General features: G+C 39.9%; 1 protein-coding gene across 1 annotated transcript in view; it reads left to right on the top strand.

The window, feature by feature from the left end:
* Window positions 1-15,686, top strand: part of Rab2a (RAB2A, member RAS oncogene family) — a 77,330-nt gene that overhangs the window by 22,872 nt on the left and 38,772 nt on the right. The window contains exons 2-3 of the mRNA XM_005066732.4: window positions 6,435-6,506; window positions 13,608-13,675. Of these exons, the coding sequence (XP_005066789.2) occupies window positions 6,435-6,506; window positions 13,608-13,675 (140 nt within the window). The remainder of the gene's footprint in view (window positions 1-6,434; window positions 6,507-13,607; window positions 13,676-15,686) is intronic.

The following is a 15,686-nucleotide window of genomic DNA, read 5'->3' as shown; positions in this document are numbered from 1 at the left end:
AAATACCTTGTTTCTGTTAGCTAATCTAGTAAAAATGAAAAAGGTGTTATGGGAAATGAAAAAGAATTTTTTGTGTCTAAAGAATGGGCACTTCAAATGCAGGCTTTTTATTTTTTTAAATAAAAGTAATACATGTACTAGTACAAAAGTATGAATTCAGGGTCTGAAAATTGGTTATGAAGATGAAAGATGGCATCATACAGGAGAGGACAGAGGCTAAATGTACTACTCCTGGAGTGTGTACCCACATGGTAGAGTCTTCAGTAAGTACAGTGCCGAGTAGGGAGGGGAGTTTCTTTGCCCAGAAACCTGACAAAATGCATCAGCCAAGATAAACAGTTACTGTTATGATGTGTTAAAAATAGACATCTTCTCTGTGGCCTTCTGTCAAACAGTGATAACCCCAATCTAACCATGACAAAAATCCAATTCCCAACAGGGAATGCACTTACAGAGCCACTGAGCAGTAACCCCAGAACTGTCAGTCTGATCAAGGGCAAGGGAAGGTGAAAATTCATCATGGCCCTGGAACCCACCATGGTCCAGAAGCCCACTGTGGCCTGGAGCCTAAAGACAAATGTTAACAAATGCTTTAAGATGCCTGGATGGTATCCTGAAGGCAAAAAACGAAGAAAAGGAAAATGGGATCTCTGAGGAGCTAAAGACAAAGGAGCTGAGTGTGGGACTCTGGCAAAGTGCTTGCTCACAGGGATGGCCCAGCACTGGGGACACTGGACAGAAGGGGAAGTAATAAACTACTAGTGCTCTCACTGTTGCGTGTCCATTGTGAATGCCAAGAGCTGCTGGGTGCAGTATGCCTTCTGCCTTCATCACCCTGCTCTTTAAGGACATCAGGAAAACCTGACTTCATATGTTGGCCAGGGAACAGATCTAGATTTGAGGGCATGTCACACCCAGGGAGAACAAGGTAATCACAGAAGCCTGTCTGGATTCCCCTCCAGCCTTGACTGGAAAAAGGTTTGTGTTCTTCCCAGAAGCCAGGCGGTGAAGTCAATTGTTTGTAACACTTAACCAGAAAGTGTCCTTATTTTAAAATCAGAACACCTGACTCCTTTTGTGAAAGAGTATGTGCCTTATGTTGTCATAGAACATATGATACTTAAATCTTAAGCCAAAAATTAAAAGGGGGTAAAGTCACTAGATAGTGGAGAAAGAACACTAAAAATGTGTAAGTACAACATGGTGGTACTTGCCTGTAATTGTAGCATTTCAGAGTCTGAGGCAGGCGATTACAATTTGGGGCTAACCAGGCCCAACCAATGAGACCCTGTTTCAAATATAAAAATAATTTTAACATACAAAGGCAAACTGTAAGTGTTACTGATATAGGTACATAAACATTCATTTGAAATTACCTGCTTTGTTCGTTTCTCTTTCTTGATTGCATTTGTTCTGTCACTCTCACAGATAAATGATTTGCATCACAAGGGTGAATTCTCCCTGGCATCGCATACTCCCACTCCAAGAAACCCATACTGACTGTATTTCGAGATAGGATCTTGGCTGTAAAGCCCAGATTTGCCTAATATGTAGGCCAGGCTAGCCTCAGACACCCAGCAATTCTCCTGCTTCAGCCTCCCACATGCTGGGATTACAGGCATTGGCACCACAATTGTTTGTTGATTCTTTAGCAACTCTGTTAGCATACTTGTTCTTAATGTTTTTCAGTTTTCAGGGAGTGTCTTACATTGTTCAAACTACATTGTTTTGGTAATGTGATAATAATTTCTTTATTTCTGTGACCACGTTGTAGTACCTAATGGACCTAATGTATAACATAATGGACAAGTATTCAGTAAACATTTTTCTTCTTTCCTGTTTTGGGTTGTTACTGCTTTTGCTGGGTTTTTACTCCTTGGTTGATTTTTGTTTTGTTTATAGCAACTTAACTGTGTCTCTGTGGCTTTCTTCCCTGTCTTTGTTTCTCTAAATTTGTTCCTGTCTTATTGATTTATTTGTTCTTCATGGTTTTGTGTAGTTTGGGTTTTTGATTTGTGTGAGATAAGGCCCCTTATAGCTTAGGCTGCCCTCAAACTCTGTAGCCAGTGATAGACTTAAACTCATGATCCTTTTGCCTCTGTGTCTATTGTTGGTATTACTGACATGTGTTACCATACCTTGTCCTGTCCTTTTTAACAACACATAGAAATTGTACAGTAATGGGTTTTGTTGTGACATTTCAATGCCTATAACGTGCATTGTTCATATTCATCCTCCTTGTTATTCCTCCTCCCTTTCCTACTGATCTCCTTTTATGCTTTTTGTTTGTTTTTTTGTTTTTTGTTTTTTGGGTTTTTTTTGGCCTCTATATAGAACATATATAAGAGAAAAGAAGTGAGACTTGTCTTTCTGATTCTAGCTTACTTTGGCTAACATGATCCTGTCCAGTTCTATCCATCTTCCTGCACATGATAATGCCCTGTTCTTTACTAACATTCCACTGTGTGTTTACACTCCACATTTTATAGTACTCATCTGTTACCTTTCTTTATGGGGCACCTGGCACCTGCCCTTTTTTTTTTTTTTTTTTTTTCGAGACAGGGTTTCTCTGTATTGTTTTGGAGGCTGTCCTGGAACTCACTCTGTAGACCAGGATGGCCTCGAACTCACAGAGATCCGCCTGCCTCTGCCTCCCGAGTGCTGGGATTAAAGGCATGCGCCACGGCACCTGCCTTTAGATTGAGTCCACACCTCAGTTCCAGATTAGCTTATCTGAAATCCTGCAGTGCCCTCTTTCAAGTAAAACTGGAGGTTGTGGATTGAAGCTTTGACATGTGTCTTCAGGAGCCATCGCTGCTGCTTGCTGAAGGCAGCCACCAGAGCAGTGTGCAGGTGGGACAGTGGAAAGCCACACAAAATCAGAAATAAAATTAAAAAATAATGAAGATTATTCTTCTGGAAGGGAATAATGTCGGATGGAGTCAGCTATGAAAAGCTGGTTTTCAGAGACACCAGCATAGACACTTTTTAAAGACATTCTTAAAATGTATCTTTAAAACTTTGATTGGGTCTGATAAATTTTGATAGAATTTCCTTTTGTCCTAGTTATTATATTCATCTAGAAGAACCTTTAGTTTAATGCATATATTAAAGTTTTGGATTTTCAGTATACTCTAACATTTTGTTATTTGAACCTTGTGATACCCCTTTGAGGGAGGAGTACTGTTTTCTCTATTTTAGTTTTCTGTCTTTCCTCTGTGTGTACTTATGTGTTAGTGTCATTGGGGATCAAATCAAGACTTTATGAATGTTAGACAATGCTTTACTACTGAGCCACACAACTCACAGCCCTGGTACAGTTTTCTTTTTCTCATTTTATAGACAGAAAAATTGAGCTCAATTTTTAAAAATTTAATTTAGAAACAATCTTCTTTTACATATCAATTCCAGTTCCCTCTCCCTCCCATGCTCCCCCATCCCTCCCCCCACCCACTCCCCAAGGACAGTGAGGCCTTCCACGTCACCTGGAGTCTGTCACATCATTTGGAGAAGGGCTTAGGCCCTCCTCCATGTATCTGGGCTGGGAGAATATCCCTCCATAGGGAATGGGCTCTCAAGGTCCATTTGTGCATTAGGAATAAATGCTGGTTCCACTGTCAGAGTTCCCATAGCCTGCCCAGGTCTCCTAATTGGCACCCACATCCAGAGGGCTTGGTTTGGTCCAATACTAGTTCCCCAGATTTACGACTGGGGTCCATGTGCTCTCATTTGGTCAGGTCAGCTGTTTCTGTGGGTTTCTCCAGCACAGTCGTGACTCCTTTGCTAATCCCTCCTCCCTCTCTACAACTGAATTCCAGGAATATGGCTCAGTGCTTAGCTGTGGGTGTCTGCTTCTGCTTCCATCAGCTTCTGAATGAAGGCTCTAGGATGGCATATAAGGTAGTCATCAGTCTCATGACTGGGGAAGGGCATCTAGGGTAACCTCTCCTCTACTGCCTAGATTCTTAGTTGGGGTCGTCTTTGTGGGTCTCTGAGCATTTCCCTAGTGCCAGATTTCTCTTTAAGCATATAATGGCTCCCTCTATTAAGGTGTCTCTTTTTGCTCTCCTCTACTCCCCCCGACTCAGTCTTCCTGATCCCTCATGTTCTCCTCCCCTCCTCTTCTCCCCTTCTCTTTTTCCTATTTTTCCTACCTCCCCACCTCCCAATTTGTTCAGGAGATCTTGTCCCTTTCCTCTTCTCCAGGGGACCATGTATGTCTCCTTTAGTTCTCCTTGTTTCCTAACTTCACTGGCAGTGTAGATTGTAGGCTGGCAGTCTAATATCCATCAGTGCATACCATGCTCAATTTTAATACTCTTTTTTGTTCAAAGATTATGAATTAAAAACTAAAAAATTTAAGTAAAATTAAAAGAAAAGAATAATGAATATTTATTATAATGAAGCTGGACAGCAGAGGCCAGAGTGGTCTACAGAGCAAGTTCCAAGACAGGCTCCAAAGCTACACAAGAGAAACCCTGTCTCAAAAAAGAAAACAAACACCAAAAACAGAAAAAAAAATAGACTTCTAAAATTATTTAATTTTAGAGTTGTATACAGACATCTACTGTATGATCTGGATTAGAATTGTATGACTTTAACACTTAGGATTCTTAGCCAGTTTTAGAACTGAGGCTTGAGGATTGGTGCAAGTTCAAGGATAGCTCAGGCTCCATAGCAAGCCACTGTCTCAGTAAACTAAAATCAAGCAAGCTTAAACCTAGTCTATGTTGGTCTTCACTAGAGTTTTGTTTCCCACCCCCACCCTGTCCTAATAGGATTGTCACCACTTTTTAAGAATCTTGAGATCACTGGAGTCCTAAAATGACTCATTGGATTCTTGGGAATTATTCCCATGTTTCTTGCAAAGGCTCCCTGCCTAAAAATTTCTAGAGACAGACCTGAGATTCTCTGGGGTGGAACTTGGGGAATCTGATTTTTAGTGTACCTCACTGCTAAGTGTGTGCTGCAAATATGGTCTTTAGGTACTCGGTTCTCACAGTAATATACCCTACAGAAAGAACAATCAGTGACTTGAACCCTGAGTGAAAAAAAAAAGTGAAAGTCTGAGGTTGGAAAATCACTTTGAGTTCAAGACCAGCCGGTGCTGTATAAGCTAGGGCAGAAGAGAAGAAGCAGACTTGATGTAGCAGCACTGTTAGAATTATCATTTGAATTAAATGGAGAGGCAGTGAACCTAACTCAAGTATTATCCAGTTAACAAGATGGCTCAGCCGATAACTACCTTCCACCAGCCTTGCTAAATTGAGTTCGATGTCTGACACCGTCGTGGTAGGAGCAGAAAACCGATTGTGCTAGCTGCCCTCCTACACCACCCATACACTGTGGCACACATTTTTACGTACGTATACATATGCACCACAATAGTATTTTCCATATCGGGTGCTTTGGAGGAAGAAAAGATGACTAAAGTTCAGCTCTTGTCCCCAAGGAACTTTGTTTGTAAAAGATGAAAATAAACATTTAAATAACTGATAATGGAAATTAAAGTTAGAATAAGTACTTTTTCAGAAATAAAAGTAAGTCATTAAAGATCACATCCAGCTAACTGAAGGAAGGCCTTTGCGAATGGAGGCGACAGCAGTGTTCTGTTTGCTGAGCAAAGCCGTGTTTGCCTTCTCAACATGCCCATCCTTTCCACGTCTGAAGTCCTGCTGTTGTAGACCTTTTTCTTCTGAAGCCATCTCAGGTGAAGCTGAGGGTAGCTTACTGACTGCTCTGTGTGGCAGCTTGCAGTGTGCTGAACCAGACAAAGTTACCCTCTTGAGGTGTGGGTGTGTTCTGAATGTGAGATTCATGGAGATTTGTCCACTGAAGAAAAGAATTAGATACAAAGAGAAGCATAGACCTGAGATAGAAGGGCTGGCTAGCTCTCAGGACTACAGAAAAAGCTGAGCCCTGCCTTTAAAGAAAAGGGACACTGCTCTAGGGCTGAAGGAGCGCTGGTGGCAGCTGAGTAGAGGAAGCTTGGCATGAAAAAGTGAAGAGTTTTGTAGAAATCTGTTGGATTTGGGCATTTTGGTTAAATAAGATAATAAGTTCTAAACCTACTCTGGGTTCTGAGAGCTTTATAATTTAATGGTTGGATTCTCCTAGGTCTGTGATTTAGATGCATTCTTACCCTCATTTGTAAATGACACAGAGGACACATTTTCTCTCCAGCTTCCCTGGGTGGTGCTGTGGTGGGAACTGCTAAGACCTAGTTGCTATTCTAGGTGTTTAGCTGCCTCCTTTGCATGGAAAGCTAATGAATAAGGAAGGGCAAAAGAGTTACCTTAAAAATATGATGACTGCAAATAATGGCATCCTAGATGACAGCAGCGAAAAACCTTGCTGCCACTTCTAAGTAAGTCAGTCTTCATTTGTGTAGGTTTTATTTTCCTCTGATTATTTGTTCCTTTTTTAATTTCCAGGTGTTGGTAAATCGTGCTTATTGCTACAGTTTACAGACAAGAGGTTTCAGCCGGTGCATGACCTCACAATTGGTAAGTTTTATAAAAGAATAAAACCTTAAAGGTTTCAATAGCTTATGTGCAAAAACAGTGAAACTGTTTTTGTGTGAATTTAGTTTCTATTACTTTTTAGAAATACATATAATATAGTAAAAATAAATATTAACTAACTTTTCTACAGGGTAGAATGCAAGACACATTAGTACTTCAATTATATTTAACTATGAATCATACTATTAAGAGACAATACTACACTGTGGTAGGAACTTACTGGAAATTAAATCAAGTCTGTCAGTAACTGGGCAAGCTGTTTCACCACTCCGAATTTCAGCTTTTCTGTCTATACAGAGATGATAATAGTAAGAACTCCACAGGTTACTGTTAGCAGTAAATGAACTGTAAATATAAAGCATTGGAACAGTGCCCTGCAGTATGGGAAATACTGTATGTTTGCCTATAATTATTAATCAGGACCATCAGCAGAGTATGAGTTGTAGATGAGTAGGTACTAGTAACAAATAGTGTTATTTGTTGTTATTTTGCATAGTGTTACTACTCCATTTTTAAATATGTAAAACTACAAATTTAAAATGAGTAAAAAGCTAAGTATTTTAGACAGGCAAGTTTGTTTGAAAAAAAAAAAATGGTAGCCAGGCATGGTGGCATGCTCTTGCAAACCCAGTGCTTGAGAAGCAGAGGCAGAAGTTCAGAGCTAACATGGTCATTATAGCAAGTTCCACACCAGCCAGGGCTATGTAGCAAGATATCTCTTTTGAAAAAAAAATTGTCTATCTGTATGAATGGATGGATGGATGATCTAGAACAGCAGCTCTCAACCTGTGAGTTGTGACCCCTTTTGGGGGCCAAACGGCCCTCTCACACTTGTTACATATCAGATGTCCTAAATATCAAAGCAGTAATTGGAAATCTCATAATTCTTTTGCTTAGTAACAGTCACTGTTTATTTCTGTCTGGGAGTTGTGTTTGTTTTGTTACTGTTTGTTCAAGCAGATCTCAAAATGTAGTTCAGACAGGCCTTGAATTTCTACCTTTACCTCCTGAATCCTGGTACAGTTGTGTTCCACCATACTCAGCCTCTTAAATCTATTAATTGTATTACTTACTGATTACTATTTTCATTAACAGCAAATGCAGGAGGATCTAGGTGTTCAAGGTCAACCAACCTCATATACATAGTGAATTGAGTCTAGTCTAGACAATGTGTAACCCTGTCTCACAAAAAAACAAAACCAGAGGAGTGGTGATGGGTAGGTCAGCCAAAACTAAGGTTGTGTGAAAAACTTTCAGAAACCCACAACTTTGTAAAGTTTTTTATTGTTGTTTGTTTGTCTGTTTAAGGAATTTAAACAGGTATCATACATGGGCAGACAGTGCTTTATCCAGAAGACATGGGTGATTAAATGAAAATCTTAGTATCAGGCATAGGATTCCTCCCTGTGAGTTATTTATTGATTAAGGAGGCTCCAGGGGTATTGTCATTTCTCTTGATTGCCCACAAGAACTTAATAGTATGACCAACCCTGGAGCTAAAGGCACAGCACACTTTTGTTGCAGGACATAAAGAAATCAAACTGGAACAGATCTGAAATCTTCTTACCTGTTGGTTGGTTTCATAGTTCTGGAAAGTGCTATGCAAGCCTCTGGGGGAGATAAGCTATCACTGCTATTATTACCCAGCAGGAAACCCTGCATATTATGACATTGTTCTTTCAAACAGGATGTGCCCATTTGTGCAACATTGGCACAAAGGTTATGGCAGTAACTATATGTTTTTGGATTATATTTGAAGCCTGCTCCACAAGAGGAAATTCATATCTGATACTATAAACTTGGTCAAAAGCCTGTAATTAGGGAGGTCATGGGTCCTAACCTCCTTGGGGCATATTACTGTTATCTTGTTAGATGAACATAGTATCAAGCTGTCTTAGTGTTGTCCTTAAGTTGATGCAGAGCCTCATGATTGGTCAAAGTACCGAGAATAAGTGACTATCAGTGCTCAACCCTAAATGTTAGATCTGTATCAAACACGCATCCCCACCCCTGGCTTAGATTAAAAGAATGTTAGAATTAGAAGATGAACGAGATTGCTAGGAAGCAGTTTCTTCTGGACACAGCATGGCCATTTTTCTCCTGAACTCACTGCAGCTATGGTGACCTACATAAGATCAAGCAAACAAGACTAGTCAGCATTCCAGTAGGCAGCATTAAACTAATTGAATTCAGTCAGAGGTTTAAAAAAAAGGACGACATGCATCTGAAAAGGGAATGATGTATTTGGCAGTGGGGAAAGAGATTTAGGTGCGCCTATGATGAAGATACATTGTTTACATGTATGAAATTGTCAAAGAACAAAAAGATATTTTTTAAAAGATGTATTAGTTGCTTTTTCCAATGCTTTGATAAAAACACCATGACCAAGGCAACTTATAAAAAAAAAGCATTTGGTTGGGCTTATGGTTCCAAAGTGTAGATGGAGGTTCCTATTCCGCCTGGTCCCGCATCCATATTGCCCCAAATAAATACACAAAGACTTTTATTTATTAACTATGTGGCCGATGGTTTCGGCTTATTATTGGCTAACTCTCTCTTAATTATTAACCCATAACTATTAATGTATGTATTTCTACATGGCCTTATCCTACCTGAGAAGGCTCCAGCATGTTATTCCTTCTGCAGCTACATGGTGTCTCCCTCTCTATCTCTCTCTGGGTCCTTTCCCTAGAATTCTCCTTGTCTCGGAGTCCCACCTGTACTTCCTGCCTAGCTACTGGCCAATCAGTGTTTTATTCATCAACCAGTAAGAGACATATATATATAGAAGGACATCCCCCATCATCTTCTCTTTTCTGTCTAAATAAGAAGAAAGGTTTTAACTTCAACATAATAAAATTTTATATAACAAAACAGTTATCAAGTAAGAACTAGTTAACAATATTTAGTCTGTTAACATTTGGCAAAATTTAAAGAAAATATTATCTATCCTATCTTTGTGAGTCTAAAGTTTTATTATGTAACTTATCTTTTATCATAACTAAGGAAAACCATAACTATGTCTTCAACTCCATCAAAGACCCCCAGAAGGATAATATATAAACTTGAGAATTGACAGAGATATCTAGGTGCCTGGAGTACCTCTGTAGTGTTGGGGCATCCATCTTCAGTCTATAGATTATAGTGTGTCTGGCAGACTTCTCAGTGAAGCAGGAAATTTGAAACTCCCACCTGTATTGGGGGTTTGTCAGTCATGTCCTGCAGAATGTCTGGCAGACTCTTCCTTGAAGTAGGAACCCTGAAGACTGTCCCATCTTGTTTTGGCAAGTTTAGCTGTCACTTTCCTGTTAATCCAGCATGTCCAGTTTATACAGCATACAGTCAAACAGTACATGCAAGAGCAGTGTCTTGTCCAAATGGCTAGTTCTGCCATGTTGCAGGCAAATTCCGTAATGAGTTTCTTCAATGCCCACCTACCTCTCTGACATAATTGGTGCTGCCAGGAGCAATTGGTTGTGGTCTTTTAGTCATGAAAAGCCCTATCACCACACCAAAGAGTTAGAATCCCCGACGGTAGAATGAAGGCAAGATAACAAGAACAGCTGAGAGCTCATTTCTTGAATCACAAGCAGGAAGTTGAGAGTACACTGGCATGGGCCTTTTGAAATCTCAAAGCCCACTCCCAGTAATTCACTTCCAACAAAGCCATACTTCCCAATCCTTTCCAGTTATACCAACTAGGGACCAAGTACTCAGATATGAGCCTTGGAAGGCCACTCTCCTTCAAACCTCCACAACAGAAAAACCTTATATCATAGGAATATCTATAAACCACTTGTTTTGATAGTTTCAGGTCTATACAACGATGGTGGGTAGAACTGGAAATACTGTTTAAATCTAGTTCCATGACTTTTTTTCTTCTTCATTTCTTTGCTTTGCTCAATGGATTTGAAGCCCTGGTAGTCAATTGTAGGACAGGAGTATGTCCTAAAATGACTAGCCAAATCATTCTTAAGATTTTTTTTCTAAAAACTGTTCTTCCTTTTTATTGAATCATACAATTGATTCAATAGATATTGAATCATATCTAAGTTGAGTACTTGTGAAGAGAAAACAGCTGCCAGCTAGCTTCACTCTAGGTTGTGGCTTATGATAGACACCGGGAAATTGGAGGCTAGAAGAAAAGAGAAGTCAGAGAGCGTTTTCTACTTCAGACTTAGCCTGGATTGACTTATATTCTCCTTTGCTCTAGCTCCTGTCCCTTTCCTGGCAATGCACTGCTAGTGTGGCTCCTGAGCTCTAACCCTAGTGTCTGCCTGTGTCATCCTGGTCAAGAAACAGCAGCAGTTTCCTGCTGGGCCTCATCTCTGAACTGAGTCCCTATCTCTTCTTTGGCTCCTCCTGTGTTGTAACCAATACTGTACACAAGGCACTTAAACATTTAACTGTGATTTCTGCTTTCCTGATTAAGACCCTGTTGGGTATACCTTCCTTTTTCACATCTTACTCTCCCAACTTTTTTCAGTTTTTTAGGAATGTATTATTCTTTGACAGTTGTATGTATTTATGCATACATGCATGGTGTGTGTGTGTGTGTATGTATATATGATGAACTTTAGCCCTTGTTGCCCATAATCCATTTAATTCCTCTTCTGTTGTTGAAATTCTTCTCAGCAATCCCCCTCTCTCTTACTTTCATATTTCTCTTTTATTTTGTTTTTGTTTTTGTTTTGTTTTGTTTTTGAGACAGGGTTTCTCTGTATTGTTTTAGAGGCTGTCCTGGAACTCCCTTGGTAGACCAGGCTGGCCTCGAACTCACAGAGATCGGCCTGCCTCTGCCTCCTGAGTGCTGGGATTAAAGGTGTGTGCTACCACCGTCCAGCTCATATCTCTTTTTTTAAAATGTGTGGCCCATAGAGTTTAAATAGGGTTGCTACATAAGCATGGGTGGGAGGGTGAAGATGGAGTTTCTTTCCAGCCAGGTGCCAAAGCTCTTTAGTCCCAAATAAACACACAGAAGCTTATAATAATTATAAACTGTCTGGCCAATGGCTTAGGCTCCTTACTGGCTAGCTCTCTCTTAATTATTAGCCCATAACTATGGATCTATGTATTTCCCCATGCTATTATCTTATCTGAGAATGCCCGGGTGTTCTCCCTTTTCAGTAGCTACATGGTGTCTCTGGTTACTGCTTCTCTGCCTTTCCTCTTCCCAGCATTCTCCTAGTCTGGTAGCCCCACCCATACTTCCTGCCTGCCTAACTGGCCAGTCAGCATTTATTCATCAATCAATAAGAGAAACATATTCACAGCATACAGAAGAACATCTCCCATCAGAAGGGTATTTACTGGAGCATGGGCAATTTATCAGTGATTAAACTGAAGAAAGTGACACCGCTGCCTCCTGCCACCATTAACTGGCCTTCAGGGAGGGGTGGGGCCTCCTGAGCCCTTCCCCCACGATGAAATTTCATGGCTCAGGCTTAGGCTAGCAAGTGCAGCTACAGTTAGTTCATGAGTCTGTCAGCTGTCTTATGGCCAAGAATTCTCTTTCCAGCATTCTGCTCCAATACAGTCTTCTCCAGATCCCTTCCACAAGGTTCCCTGAGGCTTAGAAGTGTTCTTCCTTGAACTGTTTCATTAGCCCTCCCTCCCTGTTCTGCGCTTCTAAATATATACCTCTCTTAGGTGTTGAATAGACATATAAGACATCCCAAATGGTTTCCATCTCAGTTTGCTAAAGAATCCTTTTCTCTTCACCCTGGCTTTTATTCAGCTTGCTGTTTTCCAAGTTCTTAAAACAACAAAAAGTGGTTATCTTGTCAGTTAATGTGTGTGTGTTAGATATGGGTCTATTTTATAGGGCCTATGAGGTGTTTCTGTGATTGAAGGCTCTTGTTGCCAGGCCTAACAACCCGAGTTTGATCTCAAGGACTCAAGTGGTGAAAGGAGAGAAATATCTTCTGGAAGTTGTCTCTTCTTATCCTCTCCATGCGTTCTGTAACATCCACACATTTACACACAGATGCACACACATACATAGTAAATTAAAATTGTTTTATCTGTTGACTTCCTTGAAGGGCTTTTGTGCCATTGGGTGGCAGCTTTATGTATGTCTACAACAAGAACAAATATAAAAAGGTACATATGCTATGAATATGCATGTGTGCATAGATGAGCAGATGTGTAAACACTATTATGTTTTCTGTGGCATAATTTTACAGTTTGCATTTTTTCATTCTAGTCCATCCTGACTTCTGGGTCTCTTTTCTCTAGAGTGCCATTATTTCTGAGCTCGAAAAAAAAATGAGCATCACCATTAGCTTCTACGTATTGACTGTATGCATCCCAAGAACAGAATAAGTGTCAAGTTGTATCTCATGGGGGGCACATTGCTTTTCTATCTCACCCTCCTGGTCCTAGATAAATGAATTGTAGGGGACTTTTTCTTGTTTTGTTTCACTTTGTTTTTTGAAGAAGCTCTTATCTAATCCAAGATAGTTCCAGGCTCATCTTGTAGCCGAGGCTGGCCTTGAACTCCTGATTTTCCAACCTCTCAATGTTGGGATTACAAGTATGTGCTACCATGCCTGACTGTACTTATACATACATACATACATACATACATACATACATACATACATAGAGTCTCTCTATATAGCCTTGGCTATCCTAGAACTCACTATTTTGGCCAACCTGACCTTGAACTCGAGAAATCCACCAGCTTCTGCCTTCCAAGTGCTGGGATTGAAGGCACATGCCACCGGCCTAGCCCTATCATTAAAAAAAAAAAAAAAAAAAAAAAAAAAAAAGATGGCCTCAAACTTAACAGCAGTCTCTCCCACTTTAGCTTCCCAAGTGCTGGGAATACATGCCTGAGTCACCATGTTGACCTGGATATGCAGAGCAGTAAAACATGCTCTGGATTATCTAGAGTCTAGATGATAATGATTCAGTTTAAGTGATAGAAAGCTTGCAGGGTACCTCTGACTTAGCTTGTATATTTTCCAAGGTTAGCAGCAGTGTTTATCACAAATCCTGAAAACAAACATTTGTGTTTTAGTAGTTGAGTATGAAGTATTTCACTAGTTCCTTTAACAAATTATTTTCTGTTCTATTCAGGTGTAGAGTTTGGTGCTCGAATGATAACAATTGATGGGAAACAGATAAAACTCCAGATCTGGGATACAGTAAGTGTTGCATTTATCAAAGTGCCTGGCATGCTTGTTTTGTTTAATGTTAAATATGTTAGACACCATTTCTATAACCCTAAAATGAAATGGACCAGGTAAGATTATTACTTAGTGATTTTGTTAAGAGACATGTGCTTGCAAGAATTAAGAATTGGTAGACAAATCTGAGTGAATCCTTAGGTGGGTATTGTGGTCTGAATAGAAACCCTCCAGGGACTGTATACATGTATACTTTTATATGTTTATTTATTTTTATGTATCTGAATTTGCATGAGTATACTACACTACATAGCTGCAGCACACACCTGTGGAGGCCAAAATACGGCGTTGGCTGCCCTAGGGCGAGTAGAATTACAGGCGGTTATGAGCTGCCATGTGGATTCTGAGAACCAAACCCAGGATCTGTAAGAACAGCAACTGCTCTCAACCATGGAGCCATCTTTCCAGACCCTAGAAATTGTGTTTTTAAGAAAAATAATCACCAAGTCTAAATTAAAATAGGAGAAGAGGCATACGTGATGTAAAATAAAAATATCACTATTTTATAGATATTTATCCTAGAAGCTCATTTATTAATTTAAATTTGAGGCCTCCTAATTTAATAGCATATATCCATCACTATCCCCACATGATGAGCAAATAATACCTGTAATCTACATAGTTTAAGTAGTGTTTTCTAGTGTGGACCCAGAATAAGCAAATGATTTGGAGCTGCCAACACTAGTCTAGTTGTTGTCTACTTTGAGAGCCCTCTTGCACTATACTCAGTAACCTGGCTTTCCTTTTTAAAATGTTGTTTATGAGTGAATTTTCTTCATAGATTCATAAAAGTAAAGTTACAGTGTATGCCATAAGGAAGCAGGTTTCAGACCCTCATATACTTAAAAAAGACCACAGGGCACCTTAGCTTTCATGGATAGTATAGATAGTACTATATTAAAAATGAAAATTGGAAAACTTACTAGATACTCAAGTTTTTTTTTTTGCTTTCGTTTGTGGTGTTGGGGGATATAATATAAGGCTTTATATTAAGCAAGTATCCTACCACTGTGCTATAATATCCTTAGTCTCCAGTTCATTTTAAAATAATACTGATAAGCTAGTTGTTAGGATAAATTATGTAGCACTTAGAAAATTAATCCCACTTTTCCAAAACAGAAATAATCAACTGTCTTTTTATAATGAGAAGATTGCCATAGTGTTAAGGTTTTGAACATCTTTATCTACTTAGTACAAGATACTGGAGTCCCTAGTCTCCTTTTGCATCAAGTGTGACACGTGTTTAGTTGAAGTATACAAAGTATACAAAGATAGTCCCATTTCAGGCAAGGAGATGGTTGAGAATCATGAGTTGGCATGAGCCTGTATGAAATCCAGAGAATGTCATATACCCCTGGTCTGTTGTCCTCTCCTTCACTCGGTTGTGGTTTCTAACTTGACAATGCAGAAGCTATTGGGAAAGTAATCAGAGAAAATATCCAGTCTAGGACTGCATTCCTGAGACCCAGCAAGTTGCTGAAGGTGGTTGCAGGATATCGAGTTCCTGTTGTTTACCATGTATGCCATAGCTGTCCTTAGGTGGTCAACATTGGATTTGCCTGCTGTCTTGGAGTTCTCCAGTGGACTGTGCATTCTGGTGCCTTCTGACCTTTCTTCAGTGGCGAGCTGACTCATCTGTTTCTTAAGGGTTTCTTCATGAACTTAAAGAGTCTTAGCAATGCATGTAGCGTATGTACATGTGGGTGTTTGGGGATGCCAGAGGTCATCGTCAGGTGTTTTCCCTCATCATGGTTCACGTTGCCTTTTTGTGTCGAGCTGGAGCTTATCACTTGTACTAGGCTGGCCAGTGAGTTTCAGGGATCTGCTCTCCATATCCCCCTATACCCCTAAGGCACTATTGCTCTAAACATGCCACCGTACCCAGTGTTTTACATGAGGACTGGGTATCTAAATCAAAAAAAGCAGTGAGCCAGGGACACATTTTAAAAATAACCTTTCCTTACAAAAT

Source organism: Mesocricetus auratus, unplaced genomic scaffold (assembly GCF_017639785.1).
Source record: "Mesocricetus auratus isolate SY011 unplaced genomic scaffold, BCM_Maur_2.0 Super-Scaffold_6730, whole genome shotgun sequence".
Taxonomy (NCBI): domain Eukaryota; kingdom Metazoa; phylum Chordata; class Mammalia; order Rodentia; family Cricetidae; genus Mesocricetus; species Mesocricetus auratus.
This window is presented reverse-complemented; position numbering and strand designations above follow the sequence as displayed.